The following is a 21,557-nucleotide window of genomic DNA, read 5'->3' on the forward strand; positions in this document are numbered from 1 at the left end:
CTGCCGGGAGCCTTGCAGCAGCTCATGGCCAACCAGCCCCGGTTGGGGAATTTTCGGGTAAGGCCCTAGCAGCTGCCGGGACCGCTTGTCCTGAGGATCTTACCTTCAAAATTCCCCAAAGCAGCACCAGCTGACCCATCGCTTGGCAGTGGGAGCAAGAAATTGACCTGTGGGAGCCGACAGGCTCCATACAGCAGGGTAAGTAGTTCTGGTGTGTACAGCCGGAAACTTTTTCCTCCACTGGGGGCTTTTTCCTCCGGAATAAGCCCGTTTGTTTTGTATTTGAGCGGGGGTACCCTGTTGGAGAGAGGCAATAACAGCTGGACTTTTCCCCGATTTGTGAACGGGATCGTTTGTTTCTTTGGATGCTGGCGTTTGTGTGCACTGTTTGTGTTTTGTTTGTCTTGTATTTCTGTCTTTAAAAATTGGGGAATGGGGCTTCCCTGGTGGCGCAGTGGTTGAGAGTCCCCCTGCCGATGCAGGGGACACGGGTTCGTGCCCCAGTCCGGGAAGATCCCACATGCCGCGGAGCGGCTGGGCCCGTGAGCCATGGCCGCTGAGCCTGCGCGTCCGGAGCCTGTGCTCTGCAACGGGAGAGGCCACAGCAGTGAGAGGCCCGCGTACCGCAAAAAAAAAAAAAAAATTGGGGAATGTTTCTACTATCCCTAAAGAAAGTCCTCTGGGGTGTATTTTGGGTAGGTGATCTGATTACAGCTATTAATCCATGACTGAGAGGAAGATGATATTTCATGGTAACAATGTGTGGCCACAGTACCTGTTAAGATCTCCATGAGAGGGCTAGGGAGGGTTATCTTGGGACCCTGTGCCCCATGTAACGTCACCCTTGCTGTGGTGTTAATTCCGTTGCCTGCAGTCTCCTGTGTTGTTGGTCTGGATCCAACAGCTCTCCAAGGAGTCGCATTGCGTGAGGGTTGAGTTGATGGCTCTTGTGATATGTAAAATCCCGTGACCAAACTTGAGGGTTTATTTAGGTTTTTGTTTGTTGTTAGGGGTTTTTCATTTCATTTTGTTTTGGTACCATTTTTTCATTTACAGATTGATGTCAAATGAAGGAAAGGAACACAGACACACACACACACAAACACCTGTCTGTTCTTGTCCAGAAGTGGGACATTCCCAGGGAGAAGAGAAAGGTTCCACTTGGTTCCTAAAATCACTGAGAGGCCCATCCCAGAATTCAGCCTGGTTGGTGGAGGCCAAGGCCAACAGGCATCCTTTTAATGGTTAGAGATGCTTCCTCGCTATTTATGGTTTTATGGTTGCCTTTGAATGGCTCTGTGGTTATTCTGTGGAGAAACAGGGAAGAATGATGAAATCCTCTAGGTGCAAGTATTTGTGCTACTACATTAGGGGGGGAAAAGTCAGACAGTTGTCACTTTATGGTAATAATAAACCCAAGGGAACATCTGTCGTACAGCAAGAAAAGGAGTGAGGGGGACTCAACCCAAAGGAACCTGCCCTACCGAAGATCAGCAAATAGACTTTACTCAAATGCTTCAAGCTGCAGGAAATTTCAGATACCTGCTGATGTTTGTGGACACGTTCAGAATGGGTGGAAGCATATCCCACCTGGACAGAAAAAGCCTCTGCAGTGGTGAAAGCTCTCCTTAAGGATATTATTCCCCGATTAGATTGTCTTACACCCTTCAAAGTGACACTGGACCTGCTTTTGTCTCCAGTATAACCAAACAGGTATCTAAAGCCCTGCAAATTAATTGGAAAGTCCATTCCTCCTGGAGACCACAATAAACAGGGAAAAACCCAGAAAATGAATCATACATTAACAAGAAGCATTGCTAAAATATGTCAAGAGACTAATTTAACTTGGGATAAGACCTTGACAGTAACTGTTTTGTTTTATCCGGAGTTTATAATTGTTATCTGTGGGAGGGTTAGAATTTTAATCCAAGTGTGACTCAAAGCTTTTAATTATAAACATGATGACATACTGCCCCCTAGTGGCGGACTGTGGAGAATTGGTTTAGGAAGGAGTAGGGCAAATTTGTAGCTCTCTGAGGGCTGCATGTTTGAAAACATTTTTTTTTAAATCAAAATAATACTCATACATAGCAACAAATTATTTTTATGGAGAAACTTATGATAAATAGCTGCTCAGCACCCTGTCACTCTTAGTGTCTCTCCCCAGGTTTTTTTTTTTTTTTTAATCTTTTGCACATTTTAAATTTTGGCAATATACTCGTAGGATACAAAATTCTAAATACATATGATGATACTAAAACCAAAGCCTTCCTTCCACTAAGGTCGCCTCTTCTGGCAGCCAGTGTTTTTCTCAGGGAGAATTTACACAGAATTAAGCAAAAAATGCACAACTTGTTTTACTTTTAATGGAAATGATAGCAGATAATAACCTTTCTTGTTTCTCTTAATGCTTTTTTTTTTTTTTTTTTTTTTGCGGTACGCGGGCCTCTCACTGTTGTGGTCTCTCCCGTTGCGGAGCACAGGCTCCGGACGCGCAGGCTCAGCCGCCATGGCTCACGGGCCCAGCCGCTCCGCGGCATGTGGGATCTTCCCGGACCGGGGCACGAACCCATGTCCCCTGCATCGGCAGGCGGACTCTCAACCACTGTGCCACCAGGGAAGCCCTATTGCAGTGAATTTAAGGACATTTTTATGGGAGAATAACATATGAATAGAAAAGTGTACAACTCAAGTGTTCAGCAACATTAATTTTCAGACTGCATGCACACACTTGTAACTAGTACTCAGATGAAGAAAGAGAACACTATCAGCCCCCAGGAGGACGCAGACATCACCTCCCCAGGGATAACTACTACCCCGATTTCAAAGGATACTTTCGCCTATTTATTTAGAGAAGTAGAAGCACGCTGTGTGCACTCAGGTGTTGGGCAGAGTGGTCCTTTTCGTTGCTGTATAGCACTCCACTGGGAATGGCCCACAGGTCACGCATTCTGCTGTTGATAAAATTGGGTCATTTCCAGTAAGTGGCTATGACAAGCAGAGGTGCTGTGAACATTCTAGTTTGTGTTTTGTTGAGCCTGTTTGTATGTGTGTTGGTTGCAGAGGTCAGAGTAAGATTGCCAGGTCATGCAGTCACCATTCTTTAGTTTTACTACATGTTGCCAAATCGTTTCCCCAGTTTCCATGCCTACCAGCATAGTAAAGAAAATTCTAGTTTCTCCACGTGCTTATTGAGAACTTTGGGAACTTTGGAACTGTTTCTGCTTTTAGTTCTCTGGTGACCCCTGACACCTCCAGATCAGTGATGGAATCCACCGGCTTCTGAGAGCCAGCCTGGGAGCAGCAGTCAGGTGGGGTCTCTTGACGATGTCAGATCTTCTGATTTTTAAAACATTGAGTTATAACTCGTCTACTAGAAAATTATTAACCCTTTGAAATGTACGATTCAGTGATCTTTAAATTTACGAGGTTGTGTATCCATAACCATCATCTGATCCCGGAACATTTTCATCACCCCAACAACAAACCAGGACTGACTGACTTTCTTTTCCTTTCTTTCTCTTTCTCTTTCTTTTTTCTTTTCTTTCTTTCCTTCCTTCCTTCCTTCCTTCCTCTCTCTTTCTTTCTCTCTTTATTTATCTGGCTGCACCATGTGGCATGTGGAATGTTAGTTCCCTGACCAGGGATCAAACCCATGCCCCCACTGTAGTGGAAATGCAGAGTCCAGGGAAGTGTGGAGTCTTAACCACTGGACCGCCAGGGAAGTCCCAAACCAGGACTTTAATTAGTCACTCCCCAATTCCCTCCTCCCTCTGGCCCCTGACAACCAATAATTTACTTTTCATCTCTATGAACTTGTCTATTCTGGACATTTTATATAACAGGAGTCATACAATATGTGACCTTTCATCTGGCTTTTTTTTTTTTTTTTTTTGCGGTACGCGGGCCTCTCACTGCTGTGGCCTCTCCCGTTGCGGAGCACAGGCTCCGGACGCGCAGGCCCAGTGGCCATGGCTCATGGGCCCAGCCGCTCCGTGGCATGTGGGATCCTCCCAGACCAGGGCATGAACCCATGTCCCCTGCATCGGCAGGGGAACTCTCAACCGCTGCGCCACCAGGGAAGCCCCTCATCTGGCTTTTTACTTAGCATGATGTTTTCAAGGCCCACGTTTTAGCGTGGATCAGAATTCCATTCCTTTTTATGGCTGAATAATATTCCATTGTATGTCTCTAGCACATTTTGTTTATCCACTCATCAGTTGATGGACATCAACTGGGTTGATGGGTTGTTTCTACACCATTAGTGCTGCCAGGATCATTCATGTAGAAGTTTTTGCATGAACATGTTTTTAATTTTCTTGGGATCCCTAAGCTGATTTTTTTAAGAGAAATGGAAATCTACTCACACAAAATGCCCCGCCCCTTTTCTGCATTTTTAATTCATATAAAGTCCACTCTCTTTGGTGAATTTTCACAAATCATCTTCATACAACCATCACCACAGTTAAGATTAGAACAGATCCATCCCCCCTCCTCAAACTCTTGTTAACCCTCCTTGTAGTCAATCCCTCCCCCACCCCTGGACACCAAGGATTTGCTCCCTGTTTATATAGTTTTCGCTTTCCAGAAAAGTCTCCCCAATTTAAAAATCTCAACAAGTAATTACAGTTGTCCTAAAGTACTGTTGGTGGCTGGTTGAGGCTGGAGCCACCAGTGGGCACACCCCACCAAGCCCCACCAGGCCCATTTCTTGCTCTGAACATCATCTATTTTTAAATATTTATTTATTTATTTTTGGCTGCGTTGGGTCTTTGTTGCTGCGCACGGGCTTTCTCTAGTTGCAGAGAGCGGGGGCTACTCTTCGTTGCGGTGCGCAGGCTTCTCATTGCAATGGCTTTTCTTGTTGAGGAGCACGGGTTCTAGGCATGCGGGCTTTAGTAGTTGTGGCACGCAGGCTTAGCTGCTCCACGGCATGTGGGATCTTCCCGGGCCAGGGCTCGAACCCGTGTCCCCTGCATTGGCAGGCGGATTCCTAACCACTGCGCCACCAGGGAAGCCCCTTTGCTCTGAACTCTAGACCAGTGTCTAAGGAACCTCTGTTGAGAAAACACAAAATTTGTCTCCACTTCCCATCCCTCCCTTCTCCTGCCACAGCTTCAGCTGTGGTCTGACTCTTGCTTCCTCTCCTTGTTACCTTTGAAATCTTAGAGGAAACCTATGGCTTAGAGTGAGGACCTTGACTCACACCCCACCCCTCCCCGCAAAGAGTGTCTCAAAGGGCCTGTGAACTAAAGAGTGGCATTTAGGCTCCTTGTGGAAATCCAGAATTTCCCATCTTGCACCTTTAAATCTTTATTTGGGGTGGGGAGTGGTCTGTACCACACATAAACAGGATCCTTGGGGCGGGGGGACTGAGAGAAAAGACTCGGGGTGGTTGAGAGCTCTTAAGAGGACGGGGATTGGGGGTGTTTAGAGAAGGAGGGAAGATCTCTATCATTCTCGGTAAAGGGATGGGGTGGGAGCTTGCCAAGGTGGAGAGGTCTGTGGGTGGCAGTGTGGGAAACCTAGGGGAGGAAGGGTGCAAAGGATGTGGAGGAGGGCAAGACTGAATGAGGCGGGTGCAGGTATCTGGAGGTGGCTGACCTCTGGGGAACCTGGGCTCAGCTATGGCCTTGAGCAGTGTGACTTTGGGCAAGTTGTCTTCTCAGCCTTGGTGGGCTGTTCTGCAAAATGGGTACAAGCATCCTCCCAAGACAATGGGACTGGGAGCCCAAGAGTGGGGCGTGAAGGCTCTTAGGGACCAAGGGAAGGGTCTAGAAGCGTCTGAGGGAGGAACTGCTGGGTTTCCGGGGCTCCCCAGGGTGCAAGGATGACCCACCCTCCTGCTAACACCTTTCCCTGCGGCCGGATGCACCAACTGGTCCTGTACCAGACAGGGGCTTGCCCAGCACTCAAGGACACGCTGAATCTCGCCTGGGCATTGAATGAGAAGACCTCTTACCAAAATGAAAAGGTAGAGACTGTTCAATGAACAGAACAGTACTTGCATGGAAATCTCACTTTGGTTGAAAAAACTCATGTGAGAAAGACCTGGAAGGACAGGACCTGGGTATCGCTCAGAGAGTCAGGACTTTTAAGACCTTATTTTTGCAATCTTTGCTTGACTGTATGCTCTGGTTCTCCACACTGCACAGGGTCTGCTTTTGTGATTCAATGGTTATTAAAAACATAGCTTTAAAGCCCACCCCTGCCCTCCTAGTCAAGTCTGAGCTCCAGGCAGGTCCACTAGGCCTGGGTGCTCTGAACTCCTCCCTCGTCACACCTGCCAAGTGCTGCCTCCGGGACTTTGCACTTGCGGTTTCCTCTTCCTCTTCACCCTCCAGGTGGTGGGGGAGGGAGTGTTCCTGACTGCCTTCTCTAGACAGGGTGCCGGCTGTTCGCTTTCTCAGTCACACATAGCACTTCATTTCCTTTGCGTGTCTTATCCAACTTTACCACGGGAGACGCCGCGTTCCGGGTCGCCTCCTGGGCTTCAAATTTGGTTTAACTCAAAAGAAAGTGCGGGGATTTCTACAGTCCGTTAAAGTGGCGCCCTCCTGTGGTCGCGGCCCAGACTCCGACCTCTGGCCACTCAACCCATTTAAAGCTGTGCGTTTGCATTCGATTCAGATATTACTCTTAACGTGAGACCACAATCAAATATTTTTAGCCCACGCTTTCAAAGCGCAGTCATTCCTGAGCTCACGCTGTCACCGGGCTCTGGTGCGGTGAATGACGGCGCCACACGGCCTGTTGCGTCCAACAAGCCCATTTATTTGGTTTACCGCGCGCTCAGGCCTGCATCACCGGCCGGGACTTCTCGGCCTGCAGCTTCACTCCGGAGCCCGCGAAGCCCGTGCCGCCCTAGAGGAGGAGGAGGAGAGGCGGCGGGGAGCTGGGGTGCCGCGGGGGTTCCCTGGCCCGCGAGGTTAGGTTGGGCCCCGCTCCCTTAGTGGGGCGGGGCCTCGGTAAGGGGGCGGGCCCTCTGGAAGCAGGTCGGGGTTACCGGAAGGCTAGGGGACAGGGAGGAGGGGTGCCACTCACCCGCTGCAGCACGATGATGTCGCGGTCCGTGAGCTTCTCTCCGGTCACGGGGTCCACCATGTCCTTGCGAATCAGCTTCTCCACGCACTCCACGGTGACCACGGCCCCACTGCAGTGAGGGTGAGTGTGGGGCACGACGATCAGAGGCCCCGCCCCAAAGAGAGAGCAGAACCCCAAGCCCGCCCCGTCCCACAGGTCCCCAGGCTGTCCCCCAGGTGACTCACGAGGGCCGCAGGACGGCGCACGGTGTGGCGTTGCTCAGGCTGTCGCGGGTCACGGCACACACGTAGCGCTCGCTGCGTGTGATGAGCCCCACGCGGTCCACGGAGCTGTCAAGCGGCGTGAAGCGCACGGGCGTCAGGTCGGACATGCGCAGCGGCTTCCCGGACATGGGGCAGGTCACAACGCGCGACTGGGGAGCAGGAGGGGGGCCGAGTCAACAGGCGGGGCTCGAGCCAGGCGGAGGGAGGATGGGGGTCCCTGTGAGGGAAGATGGGGGCCCTCAGGACCCTGGCCCTCTCTGGCAAAGCGGGCACACACAGGCGCTTGCTGGAGTAGGGGGCTCACCGGCTTCTCCAGCTTGGTGGCCTTGGCCTCGGGGGTCAGCGATGGGATCCAGAAGCTGGGCAGCGCTTTGTCCTTGTCCTTGCCTGTGGGGCCCGCACTGGACCCGGGTCTGGCATCATCTGCAGGGGGGAGAGGGGTTCGGACGCAACCAGGGAGGCACCTGGCCCCGCGGGAGCCCCACCCACTTGCATGTCCACTTCTCTCTCACCTGGGCAGTCCCCGGAGGCGGCCTTGGGCGTGAAGGGGTTGAGGGGCCGGCTCACGATGGCCGCCTCCTTCTCCAGGAAGCCCCGCACCTGGTCCTGCGCGGCCGCCCGCCGCAGCCCCTTCTGCTCCTCACGCCGGGCGCCCCGCTGCTTCTCGTAGGCCTGCGGGCAGCCAGGCAGGAGCGAGCTAGGCATCCTCCTGTGGCTTGTGAGTTTGGGGCACCCTAGGTGGGGGCTGGGGTGCCTCCTTGAATTTAAAGGTGGGTGAACCGGAACCCATACAGGGGAGGTTCCTGGCAGAGGCTCTGTTTGGTGGAGGCTGGTGACTGCCTGGGTGTGAATGTTTAATCGGCTGCACAGTTATCCATGGTGTGCCTCTGCTGCCTTTCCCTGTCCCTTCACCAACTGTAGGACAGTTAAGCCATTTCCACTTTAGCTGGTTTGGGACTCGGTGGTCAACAGCTTGGCTGAAGCGGGACTGCCAGAGCTCAAACCCTGCCTTTGTCACTGATTAGCTCTGTGGCCTCCAGTAAGCACGGTGACCTATCCTGGCCTCAGTTTCTTCATCCGTAAAACGGGCTGACAATGGTGACCTACCTCGGAGGCTCACTGGGAGGGTTACACAGGAGGATTTTTTAAAACACTTAGCACCTGGCCTGGCACATAGTAAGTGCTCAATAAATGTAATTTGGGGCCATATGTTATTAATTATACAGTATATCTTATCACTTATCTATTATACAGTCCATACAGTGTAGACTCTGTCCCTGCCCTCAACGGCCCGAGTTCCAGGATAGCAGGGAGCAGAGAAGGTTTATGGAGCCATGAAGGCTCAGGCAGTGTGAGGGCAAGAGGAGACACTGCTCCGGCCACCGAGTGAGCAGGGAGGGAACGCTGACGCTGACTGATGCTCGGGAGGGCTTCCGATGTGGGCTGCATGATGAGGCGGCCACCAGGCTGGGTGGAGGACCTGGGCAGAGGGGAAGCCACGCACTCCAGACCAAAAGCTCAACAAGAACCTGGCCCCCAGTGCTTCCTGAGCTCTGGAAAAGCCGGCAGGACAAGGAGGGAGACAGGGTCCCTCCTAGCCACAAAATGAGCTCAGCAATGGAAGGTGGGCCTGGCTCCAAGAAAATGCCTAAGAAGTTCTTATCTGTGAGCATTTCCCGCATGCCCTGCAGTGCCCTCTAGTTTGGACCTGTCAGCCCATTTTAGAGACAATAAAACTGAGGCCCAAGGAGATGAGCTGGCATCCACTCATTTACCAAGTATGTCCCGAGAACCTAGGGCCTTGGGGTGGGTGAGAGCCCCGCTCCCTGCCCCTGGGGCCTGTATCAGACAGCCACAGGTAGAGTCACAACTGTGACAAGTGCCAAAGAAGAGGTGACAGGGGCAGGCCCTCAGGGCCCTGGACTAGCAAGAGGCCAGAGGAGGCAACACCTGGGCTGAAATCTGGAGAACGAGAAGAATTTAACCAGAAGTGGGAGGGGATGGTGTGCCCGGCAGAGGGAACAGCACAGGAGAGGCCTGGGCGGGGAGGAATTTAGATGGGAGGCCCAGCATCAAAACCACCTACCCACGCCTGCACCCCCTTCTCCCAGCCCAACCACCTTCATCTGCCGGGCGATCTCCTTCTTCTGGTGCAAAATGTACTCTAGGATTGCCTCCCGCTCATACAGGTAGCCATCGGGGCTGCAAAGAGAGGAGGGGATGAGAAAACACGGGCCTGGCCCAGGCCACATGGCCAGAGATTGACAGTCACCTGCTGAACATCAGCTCCCTGCCCAGGGCAACCACTAAGCGTCTTCTAGGCAACTGCTCACTCAGGGCTCGGCTCAGCTCTCTGAGGTGACCGCACTGTTTTAACTCTCCCGGCTTTATAATGTCCTCTGATGCGCAGGCAAAATCTCGCACTGTAAACGGTCAGCTCAGCAGGCCTGGGCTGTGCAAACCCTGCACATTCCAACCAAAGCACTGGCTCCTGGGAGGGCACCTCTAGGCCTTGGAATGTCCTGCCTGTTAAGAGTGTCTCTGTTTGCCTGGGAGGTTGGGACCATGTGGTGTGAGCTGGACCTCTGGAGGGGCTGAAGACCAAGGTCAGCCAGGCCTAGGTGACTAACCTCCAATAAAAACCCTGGACGCCAAGGCTGGAGCGAGCTTCCTGGTGGGTAGTAACTGCTGCTGCGAAAATTAAGCGCTTTCCTGCGACTCCACTGAGAGAGACAAAGGAAGCTTGTGCCTGGTCTCTCTGGGACTCTGCCCCGTGTGTCTTTTCCCACTGCTGATTTTATTTATTTAAAAAATTTTGGGGGGGCTTCCCTGGTGGCGCAGTGGTTAAGCATCTGCCTGCCAATGCAGGGGACACGGGTTCGAGCCCTGGTCCGGGAAGATCCCACAGGCCGTGGAGCAACTAAGCCCGTGCGCTACAACTACTGAGCCTGCGCTCTAGAGCCCACGAGCTACAACTACTGAGCCCGTGTGCCACTACTGAAACCCGTGCACCTAGAGCCCATGATCCACAACAAGAGAAGCCACCGCAGTGAGAAGCCTGCATACCACAACGAAGAGTAGCCCCCACTCGCCGCAACTAGAGAAAGCCCGCGCGCAGCAACAAAGACCCAATGCAGCCATAAATAAATAAATAAATTTATTTAAAAAAAAAATTTTTTTGGCCGTGCCACGCAGCATGTGGGATCTTTTATTTTATTTATTTTTGGCTGCGTTGGGTCTTCATTGCTGCGCACGGGCTTTCTCTAGTTGCGGCGAGCGGCGGCTACTCTTCGTTGCAGTGGGCGGGCTTCTCATTGCAGTGGCTTCTCTTGTTGCGGAGCATGGGCTCTAGGTGCGTGGGCTTCAGTAGTTGTGGCTCATGGGCTCTAGAGCACAGGCTCAGTAGTTGTGGCGCACGGGTTTAGTTGCTCTGTGCTATGTGGGATCTTCCCGGACTGGGGATCAAGCCCGTGTCCCCTGTATTGGCAGGCGGATTCTTAACCACTGTGCCACCAGGGAAGCCCGGCATGTGGGATCTTAGTTCCCCGACCAGGGATCAAACCCACGCCCCCTGCACTGGAAGCTCGGAGTCTTAACCACTGGACTGCCTGGGAAACCACCCCCATTGCTGGTTTTAATCTGTAACCTTTTGCTGTCATAAGCTGTCATTTGAGGATAACTGCTTTGCTGAGTTCTGTGTGTTCTTCTAGTGAACCACTGAACCTCCCGGTGGCCTCGGGGACCCTGAACCACGATCTACTTTCATCGCGATGTCTACAAAATGGACCAGTAATTGAGCACATATTTAGTCAGTGGACTAAGTACCTTCTACCCATTATCTCGCTGAAGCCTTTGCCAGACGCTAAGAGGTAGGTAACAGTAAGCACTCCACACGTGAGCTGTTATTATGGGCTAGCAACTTTCCAGGAGCCCTACCCTCTATTGTGAATGTATTCTTTTCCACACCCCATGAAGCGTACTAGGATCATGCCCATGTCTCAGAGGAGAACACTGAGGCTGCGGGAGGGTAGGTGGCTTGCCAGGGCGCCCTGGCTGTGCAGCCCCCTCCTGGCGATTCCCTTGCCCTCATCACCCTGACCCGCCCACCCGCGTTCCCAGCTTACGTAACAACAGGGTCGTGGCACGGCTGCAGAGAGAGGCAGCAGCAATCGAAGTCCTTGACGGCATCCCGGCTCAGTCGAATGTTCTGGGTGCCGTAGCCTGAGGCCGCTGGGGACAGAGAGAGGCAGAGGGATGGAGAGGCAGGAGATGTGCCCTTCTCCAAACCCGGAGAGAAAGGCACAGAGAGGACTCCGAGGTAGGGGGACTCAGAGAACAGGCAGTCAAGAGCTTGGGCTGTGTGTCTGCGTTGGGGACAGGGCTGCACAACCCACAGGAAGGCGTTCATCCCCAGAGGGTAAGTGACAGACAGGCCCTGTCCCTGAGGCAGCTCGGGGAAGAGGCTCGTAACTGACTCCCCTCGGGCCTTCTGGCTCTGTGACCAAGCTCAAGCGTCTGTACCTCTCTGGGCCTCAGTTTCCGCCTCTGGAATATGGCCTGACAACAGTGATTCCTTCCTCAGTGGGTGTTTGGGAGGCTTAGCAGGGAAGGCACTTAACGCAGTGCCCACGACAAGGCAGGGAGAAGGTTGCTGGCTCACGTGGGCTGTTACGTTTCCGGTCATGACCATCAGTCACGTGGCTGTTACTTACACGGTCGGGGGAAAGACACATGCCCAGAGAGCACAACCAGAGGAGCAAAGTAACATGGGGACTTCAGGGTCCATTTGCCCCCTCCCCCAAACCCAGTACCTGTGTCCTTCTTCTTCTCATGGTAGGTGTAGACGGCCCCCGCTGTGCAGTTCTTGCCGTGGCGTGTCATCCTGGGGGGTAAGGAAGGGGCAGCTGCAGGGCTGTGTGACCAGAGGGGGCCCACGCAGAGAGGACTGGACCTTTCTGGCCCCCGATCTGATCTGACGGGAAAGCTGGGAGTGGGGCAGGGGAAGAGAGTTTTGCACACGTTAAATGGTTAAGAAATGCCTATACCTCCCCAAAACAAATATGGCACTCAACCCTGAAAAAGACCTGAAGTTTGCTTGTGGAAGTGGTGTCGGAAGGGGTACACGTTGTGAGCTACGGTGAGGTGGTGGAAGGAGGGTTATCTGATGGAAAGTTCTAGCACCAGATGTGATCGGTGGGGCTCGTAACACGAATGGGGAACTGAAGCGCCCAGTAGATGTTCTGGATGTGTTGAGCGTGTGCTCTGTGTATGCCTACACGCTCATTTCAACCAAGCGCACCTGGCTTCATTTAGGTGCAACATGCCTTATGTTCAAATTGTTCCCTAATGTATCCATCGCACTGGAATAAATCTCGAGTTTTCAAAACAAGTGTTAGAGCAGAACTGACTGTACACGGAACGCTGGCAAGTCAACAAGAAAAACCCAGCTTACCCCAAGAGGAAAATGAGCTGAGGATACGAAGAGGCGATTTACAGAAACAGCTCAAAGACTAACAGGTAGATGGAGAGATGCCTCAAATTCTCCTCACAGGAAAACCACAGTGAGACATCATTTTAAATCTATCACTAGGCTGGCGGGCGAAGCTTTGAGAGCTGGATAAGATAGCTGGATAGGGTGAGGGTGGGTGATAGGAATCCCCTCAGGTGATGCTGGGGGAACACAGGCTGGTGGTACTTCAGCAAAGTGAGTGCAGGCGATTCTGCACTTGGGCGTATGTGCCCCAAAGGCGACAGCACTAGGGAGCATGTGTGAGGATGTTCATAGTGGTGTTATTTATACTGGAGGGGAGTCAAAGGCAACTGAATATCCCGCCCTCGTGGAATGGATAGTGACTGCCCCTCATGGAGACCACCCAGCAGTGAGATGCAACTGACCAGGTGTGTACAGAGCATCGTGGGTGACTTTTTTTCTTTTGGCAGTGCCATGCAGCTTGTGGGATCTTAGTTTCCCAACCAGGGATTGAACCCTCACCCTCGGCAGTGAAAGCGCGGAGTCCTAACCACCAGACCAACAGGGAATTCCTGTGGGTGGATCTTAAAAACACAATGCTGGGTGAAAAAAGTAAGAAATAAAACAATCTGCACATGAACAAAATGATACATTTTAAACACCTGCAAACAAAAGATGACGCCTATAAGAATGATTGCCCATGTAGCGGAGGGGACTGACTGGGGGATAAATAAGAATAAATGGAACAAGAAGGAGGGGGTTATATGGATCAAAGGAATAAGACCGGCCTGGGCCTGAGTCCGAGGTTGGCCCCCTGCTGGCTGTGACTCTGGACTTGTGATTTCCTCTCTGAGTCCTTTGGTAAGAAGTGGGGAGAACCACAGGATCGAGTTGACACGACTGGATTGCTGTGTGGACTAAATGAGGTCATACTCAGAGCATGGCACATGGAATGTTCAGGAAATACTCTCTCTGGCTCTGTGGCTGAAAGGAGGATCCAGAAGGTGGGGGAGGGAGGCACAACCAGGAGCACCCACAATGTAAAGGCAACTTCATCTTATTTCCCGGTTCCGGATGCTTTCAGAAACTTGCCTTTCACTTTCAAAACTCAAACACCTCTCCTTGAGCTACAGATCTCGCACTCCCCCTACTGGCATCTTCCTCCCAGAAACCCATTTTTTGTTTTGTAGGTATATTTACGTAGAATACATGCACAGACCTTAAGGATGCAGCTTGATACGTTTTGACAGTTGCATACACCCTCGTAACTACCCGCCCCAATCGAGATGCGGAACATTTCTATCACCCCAGCCGCGGCCACTGTGCTGATTGCAGAAGGTAACCTTAGTGAAACACCCCAACTCCACCCACCGCCCCTCCTCCAGCTTCCCCTCACCCCCAGCTTTGGAGCAAGTCCAGCACCTGCTGCCACCCAGCTCACCTGCCATCCCCCTCCTCCGCCCTGGCCCCATGGCTTCCGCCCCAGCTCCCCCTCCCCACTGGCACTCATGAAGGTCGAGTTCACCTCCTCAGGGACAAATTCCCCACTCTATTCTTAGTTGTCAACTGCTTTGACCCTCTGCGGTATTTGGCACTGGGCTGCTTGTCTTGTAGCCAAGTTCTTTGGCTTTGTGGACCGGGACATTTTCCCTCTGAGAGAGAGAGGAACCGCTATAGATGGAGCATTTCATTATTTTGCCAGGCGGTCATGGGAATAATCCCAAGGGACACTGCTTGACCCCTGACCCCCAGGCCAACTCTCAATCATCCAACCTCAGCCACCCTCTGAGGTCCGTCCCACCCCCATCTCCACTTTGGAGAGGGGCAAACTGAGGCACAGAAGTGAAGCCATTTGCCTAGGGCAGTGGTTCTCAAAGGAAGGTCCAGGGACCCCAGGGGTCCCTAAGATAGTTTCAGGGAGTCCACAAAACTATTTTTGTAATACTAAATCATGTTTGGGACTTCCCTGGTGGTCCAGTGGCTAAGACTCTGTGCTCTTGATGAAGGGGGCATGGGTTCGATCCCCGGTCAGGGAACTAGATCCCACACGCATGCCGCAACTAAGAGTTCGCATGCTCCAACCAAAGATCCTGCGTGCCGCAACGAAGACCCCACGTGCTCCAACTAAGACCCAGCGCAGCCAAATAAATAAATAAATAGAAAGAGAGCGCTCTAAAAATAAATAAATAAAACAAATGCGTTTGCCTTTGTTCCTCTCCTTCTCTCAAGTGTCTACTGGGGTTTTCCAGAGGCTGTGTGACTTGTGCTTGTGCACCCTTGGGTTTTAAAAATGTCTGTTATATTATGCGGAGTGAACAGAGCCAGGTAGAAAAGGCCACGTGTTGTTGATTCCATTTATATGAAAGGTCCAGAATGGGCAGATCCACAGAGACAGAAAGCAGATTGGTGGTTGCCACAGGCTGGGAGAAGGGGGGACCGGGGGCGGGGGCGTGCAGTGGCTGCTAAGGGGTATGGGGTTTCTTTCTGCAGTGATGAAAATGTCCTGAGATCAGAAAATGGTGATGGTTGCAAAAACAGTGATTGTACGGAAAACCACGAATTGTATACTTTAAATGGGTGAGTTTTGTGTCACGTGAATTATATCTCAATCAAGGCAGTTTCATGCCTGTTTTCCTTTCGCATATGGCAAATCGCTTTTTCTTTCGGCCATGCAGCGAGGCTTGCAGGATCTTACTTCCCTGACCAGGGATCGAACCCAGGCCCTCAGCAGTGAAAGTGCCGAGTCCTAACCACTGGACTGCCGGGGGAATTCCCCTGATATGGCAAATGCTGATAGACAGAACTCCCACAGACAAAAGCTTTTTGGAGTCCTTGATGACTTTTAAGGTGCTGAGACCAAAAAGCTTGAGAACTGCTGACTAGGGTTGACCAGGGGCCAGCAGCTCTATTGTCTCCCCAGTGAGGAAAACCTCAAAAGAGAAAACAGAACTACTACCATCTCACGTCACTAGCTTTTCAGAGAGGCCACGTCCAAAGTAACATCAGCTGTTATATATCCTCCTTCCCATTTTACAGAGGAGAAAACAGGCTCATGAAGTCCCCCAGCTGGGAAGCGGCAACAGAGCCAGACTCGAACCCAGGCAGCCGGGCTCTGGAGCCTCACCCTTAACCATGTGACAGCTGCAGTCCTCCTGGGGAGGTTACAATCCAAGAATAAAGGCCAACTCATTCCCGTTCTCCTACAAAGTCTTCAAAATCCAGAGTCTAGTCCACTCTCTCAACACATCTCAATTCAGACACGAAAGTTTCATTGCAGAAACTTGTCCTGTATTTCGGGTTCATAAAATTTACAGGAGCAAATGTACATTCACACGCCCTGCTTGTGCCAAACGTACTTAAAAGTTTTCCAGGAATTGAATCCAGTATCGGTGCTTGAATTTAAATTAATTTAAATGAAATGATTAAAAAACACAGTCCCTCGGGGGCACTAGCCACATATCAAAGTGCCCCACAGCTTCTGGGGACTCGTGGCTACTGTGTTTAAAAAACATGACCACAATACCATTAATGCATTAATAATCCCTTCACATCCTTTACTATCCAGCTGGTATTCAAGTCTCCCTTATTCTCTCCCGACTGTCTTTTTCTGCAGTTGATTCGTCTGAATCCCGAATCTCTTGGGATCAGAGAACCCTCTGAGAACTAAAGGATGCTACGAGCCCCCTCCCTTTAATAGCGAGGGTCACGCGGATGCTGCAGGCCGTCCCAGGCGGGCGGAGACCTGTGTTAAAGGAACCCAAAGGGTCGATTACACTCGAGGAAATCACAGACACAAACAGGATGTGTTGGAAGCAGGAAAGAGGGAGCTCCCTAAGAGCAAAAGCGAGGGTCTGAGATGTTCTATGAATAATGACTGGTATTTATTTAAGAGGTTTGGTGAACCTGGCCCTGTTCTAAGTATTTTATACATATTAACTCCACCAGACGCCACAACCCAAGCAGTTGCTACAAACAAGGAAACAGAGGCAGGGAGAAGGTGCCCAAGGTCATGCAGCCGGGGTCTGACCCAGGCATGAGTCTGTGGCCTTCACCACCCCTGATGCTGTAGCCTCAGGCACTGTGCTGACTTTCACGGTGGAGTGGGGCAGCTCCTGTAACCCTGGACCTTCCCCCTGGAAATCCCGTCCCCTTCCTCCTCCCAGGCTCCATCAGGAGTCGCCTCTTCTGGGAAGCCTGAGTTAGGCATTCCTGGTGCTCTGACAATGCCCTGATTTCCATCCATTATAGCTGCCACCGCTCAGAATTTCTCCCCCCAGACTAGAAGCCCCTAGAGGCGGGGGCTGGGTTGGACTCCAGGATGGGTCCTGGCACTGCATGGCACCTGGGGGGCACAGAGATGTCAGATAGGATGATAACCACTTCCAACCCTACGGCCGGGAGAGGTGTGTAATCAATGAATGAATCATCCATCCAATCAATATAAAAGCACTACAGGAATAGAAATGACCATCACATCCTTCCAACACTTATGCACCAGGCCCTGGGTGAAGCGCTTCACAGTTCTGAACGCATTCGGTCCTCGGGATAACCTGCGAGGTAGGTTCTCCCCATTTTAGAGGTGAGAAAACAGAGGCCCAGAGGGATTAACTGGTCTCTTCCTCAGTCTGTTCCTTGACAGAGGAGCCCTGGTGAGCTTTTCAAAAGGGAGTTTAGATCACGTCACTCTCTTCTACGGCTCCTTGGATGTGGCTCAAGGTGAAAAACAGCTTGGATAAAGAAATGTGGGAGGAATGAAAGAATTGGAAAGCCACCATTTTGCAACCCCTGATGACATAACTGATTCACTAAGGCACCTGATGGCAACTGGACATCCGCAGGGTGCTGATACTTGCTAGTAGAAAGGAGAAAAACATAGCTTTACAACGGCGTGTCTGTGCTGTTCCTACCTGTATCAGTCAGCTAGGACTGCCAAAACAAAATGCCATAGGCTGGGTGGCTTACACAACAGACGATGATTTTCTCACAGTTCTGGAGGCCAGGAGTCTGAGATCAGGGCGCCACCCTGGCTGGGTTTTGGTGAGGCCTCTCCTCCTGGCTTGCAGATGGCTGGCCACCTTCTGGCTGTGTCCTCACAGGGCGGAGAGAGTGCTTGCTCTCTGGTATCTCCTGCTCTTCTAAGGACACCAACCCCATGGATTAGGACCCCACTCTTATGACCTCATTTAACACTAATTACTTCGGGAAAGGTCCTATCTCCAGATAGTCATATTGGAGATATAAGATTTCGGGTGGGGTTGGGGACAAACGTTAAGTCTGTAAACACTACCTGAAGGCCCCATCAATCTCACCGTCCCTAAAAGTGGGACAGCCAGGTGTGCAGCTAGCAGCGCTGAAGCCCCCATGCCAAGATGCCTGAAGCTAAATTAATCAAGGCTTTCCATTTAATTTCCTGATTCCAGGAAGCCAGAGGCTAGAGCAGGGATCTGCCAGACAAGGCTAGAGAGTAACGATTTTCACCTCTGTGGGCCACCTGCCCCTGTCATAACTACTCAACTCTGCCCTTGTATGGCAAAGCATCCATGGACACTATGTAACTGAGTGGCCATGGCCGTGTTCCAATAAAACTTCTTGTATGGACACTGGTATCTGAATCACATATCACAAAATATTCTTCTTCTTTTGATTTTTTCCAATTTGTAAAATATTGAAGTATAGTTGATTTACAGGATTGTGTTAGTTTAAGGTGTACAGCAAAGTGATTCCTATATATATTCTTTTTCAGATTCTTTTCCCTTATAGGGTATTACAAAATATTGAGTATAGTTCTCTGTGAGATACAGTGGATCCTTGTTGGTTACGGTCTTTTCCAATTATTGAAAAATGTTAAAAACCATTCTTGGTTTGCAAGCTGTACCAAAACAGGTGGTGGTAGCCAATCATCTGTCTGACAAAGGAATTGTATCTAGAATATATAAGAAATTTACAACCCAATAATAAAAAGACAAATAACCCAATTTAAAAATGGGCAAAGGATCAAAACAGACATTTCTCCAAAGAGGATATATAAATGGCCAATAAGCACATGAAAAAAATGTTCCACATCATTAATCATGAAGGAAATGCGGTCAAAACAGCAGTGAGGGACTTCCCCGGTGGTCCAGCGATTAAGACTTCGCCTTCCAATGCAAGGGGTGCGGGTTTGTTCCCTGGTCCAGGAGCGAACATCCCACATGCCTCATGACTCGTGGCCAAAAGAACAAAACATAAAACAGAAGCGGGGCTTCCCTGGTGGCGCAGTGGTTAAGAATCCGCCTGCCAATGCAGTGGACATGGGTTCAAGCCCTGGTCCGGGAAGATCCCACGTGCCACGGAGCAACTAAGCCCATGCGCCACTACTACTGAGTGTATGCTCTAGAGCCGGCGAGCCACAACTACTGAGCCCGTGTGCCACAACTAATGAAGCCCACATGCCTAGAGCCCGTGCTCCGCAACAAGAGAAGCCACCACAATGAGAAGCCCGTACACCGCAATGAAGAGTAGCCCCTGCTCCCAGCAACCAGAGAAAGCCCGCGCACAGCAATGAAGACCCAACACAGCCAAAAATAAATAAATAAATTTAAAAGAAAAAGAAAAAAAGCAGAAGCAATACTGTAACAAATTAAATAAAGACTTTAAAAAGGGTCCCCATTGAAAAAATCTTAAAAAAAACAAAAACAAGAAAGAGCAGTGAGATACTACTTCACACCCACAGAATAACTACAGTCAAAAAGTCAGACGATGGACTTCCCTGGCAGTCCGGTGGTTAAGACTCCGCTCATCCACTGCAGGGGACACAGGTTCGATCCCCGGTCAGGGAAGATCTCGCATGCCACTCGGCATGGCCAAAAAAAAAAAAGTTGGATCATAACAAGTGTGGAGAAATTGAAACACTCAGACACTGAGGGTGGGAATGCAAAATGAAGTAGCCACTTTGGAAAACTCTGGCAGTTCCTCAGAAGGCTAAACACAGAGTTACCATTTGATTCAGCAATTCCACCGCCAAAAGAAATGAAAACTTATGTCCACACTAAATCTTGTACACAAGTGCAAGCAGCACATTCACAATAGCCAAAAAGTGGAAACAACACAAATGTCCATTGACTGACGCGTGGATAAACAAAATATGGTATATCTCATACAAAGGGATATTATTTAGCTTTAAAAAGAAGTACTGATACATGCTACAAAATGGAGGAACCTTGACAACATTATGCTAAGTGAAAGAAACCAGACAGGAAAAAGATTCCATTGATGTGAAAAGTCCACATTAGGTTAATCCATAGAGAGAGGGTGTGGCAATTGGGGAGGGGGGTGCAGCGGGAATAATGGAGGAATAAGTGAAAGGCCATCACCATTTCAAAGAAGCAAAAAGACAAGTTCAGATGGTGGGATGATAACGGAATAACTGATCCAGTTTCTTCAATGAATCAATTGCCAAGGAAAAAAACAGGGTGGGGTGGAGGTGAGGCTGTTTGAAATTAAGAGCAACTTAAGAGACATAACAATGACTTGAATGGATTCTGATTCAAAAAAGTGAAACTTCTTTTTTTAAAGGCATTTTTTCAGAAAGAGAATTTGCTTGTGGACCAAGTAATAGGTAATATTAGGGTTGCTCTTGTAAGTGTAATAGTATTGTGGTCATGGAGGAAAATGTCCCTGCTTTTTTGTGTGCGTGTGTGCTTTTTAAAAATTAAAATTTTTAAAAAAAGTTTAAGTATAGTTAATTTACAATGTTGTAAAAATGTCTCTGTTTTTTACACATGTATCCTGAGGTATTTACGGGTGAAATGTCACGATGGATAGAATTTGCCTTATATATTTAATCTTAAAAAAATACCCAGCCAATATGTCAAAAAATATTAATAATTGGTAACTCTGGGCGATAGGGATTCTTCTATTATTCTCTCACTTTTATATAAGTCGGAACATTTTCATAATAAAACATAATAAAATATTAAAGTGAAATTGCTCTAAGGACCCATCAAGACCCGAGTTCACACCGACTCAGCAACACCATCAGGAGGTGAACCCAGGACTGCCTGACCCCAAAGCTCCACACAGGAAAACGTTAACCCAACAGCTACTCCGAGAGGGAAGCGGCTGTCAAAAGGGTGCAGGGAGGCCGCGGCAGGCGACTGCACAATCCTTCTCCGCCCTCCGCATCACAGTCTGGGAAACGGAGGCCTGGAAAGGGGTGCTTCTTCCTCAACTCTCACTCATTAGACCCCTAGGAGTCCCAGTCTCCTCTTTCCCCTGGGATTCCCGGCCCATCCGTCTGCAGTGGAACTAAAACTCTACTGAGAACTGCCGGCTGAAGGTTTGGCTACCTCCAGGGAGGTAGTCCGGCTTCAAACCTGGGGCGCCTAGAGTGCTCTATTAAGGATTGCCAGGAAGTCAGGAATTCAAAATCCTGTCCTAGCTCCCTCAGGAGCCCAAGACTCTTGCCCACCGGAAGGCGATCTCACTAACACTAGCCTTCCACCGCCTGGAACTCACCTCACGAACGACTCCTCCCTCGTCGGTAGCTACTTCAACTGTACTCCTACACCGGAAAGGAGCGCTGTTTTCCCTCTCCGCTCCGCTCACTTCCGGCCGGCAGAAGAGACCGGAAGTAGATCTGCCCCTATTTGCGGAGGTATCTCTTCTGGCTTGGTAAGTGCTCCCTTCTTCTCTTCCTTCCTCCGGAAACGTGAGTGGCAAGTCGAAGGTTCCGGTCAGTGAAACTGGCGTGAATAGAGGGCGTGCTTAGTATATACTAGGCGTTTCCCTGGGCGGGCGCT

At 50.4% G+C, this 21,557-nt stretch overlaps 1 protein-coding gene across 2 annotated transcripts; it reads right to left on the reverse strand.

Annotated features, from left to right (window-relative positions):
- Positions 1 to 6,085: 6,085 nt before the first annotated feature.
- Positions 6,086 to 21,402, reverse strand: NOSIP (nitric oxide synthase interacting protein). 2 transcript variants are annotated; one of them, XM_027080251.1, is made up of 9 exons: positions 21,274 to 21,402; positions 12,119 to 12,291; positions 11,432 to 11,537; positions 9,428 to 9,509; positions 7,820 to 7,979; positions 7,612 to 7,730; positions 7,269 to 7,456; positions 7,045 to 7,153; positions 6,086 to 6,864 (listed from the first exon to the last, which is right to left on the reverse strand). In XM_027080251.1, the coding sequence occupies exons 2-9, from the start codon at positions 12,186 to 12,188 to the stop codon at positions 6,793 to 6,795; spliced, it is 906 nt and encodes a 301-aa protein (XP_026936052.1). In that variant the 5' UTR covers positions 12,189 to 12,291; positions 21,274 to 21,402; the 3' UTR covers positions 6,086 to 6,792. The 2 variants fall into 2 exon arrangements, with proteins under 2 accessions (XP_026936052.1, XP_026936053.1); XM_027080252.1 differs by lacking the exon at positions 21,274 to 21,402 and adding an exon at positions 17,740 to 18,443.
- Between the last annotated feature and the right edge of the window lie 155 nt (positions 21,403 to 21,557).

The sequence above is a fragment of the Aethalodelphis obliquidens genome, unplaced genomic scaffold (genome assembly GCF_003676395.1).
Source record: "Aethalodelphis obliquidens isolate GAN/ISIS:26980383/991018 unplaced genomic scaffold, ASM367639v1 scaffold43, whole genome shotgun sequence".
Lineage (NCBI taxonomy): Eukaryota > Metazoa > Chordata > Mammalia > Artiodactyla > Delphinidae > Aethalodelphis > Aethalodelphis obliquidens.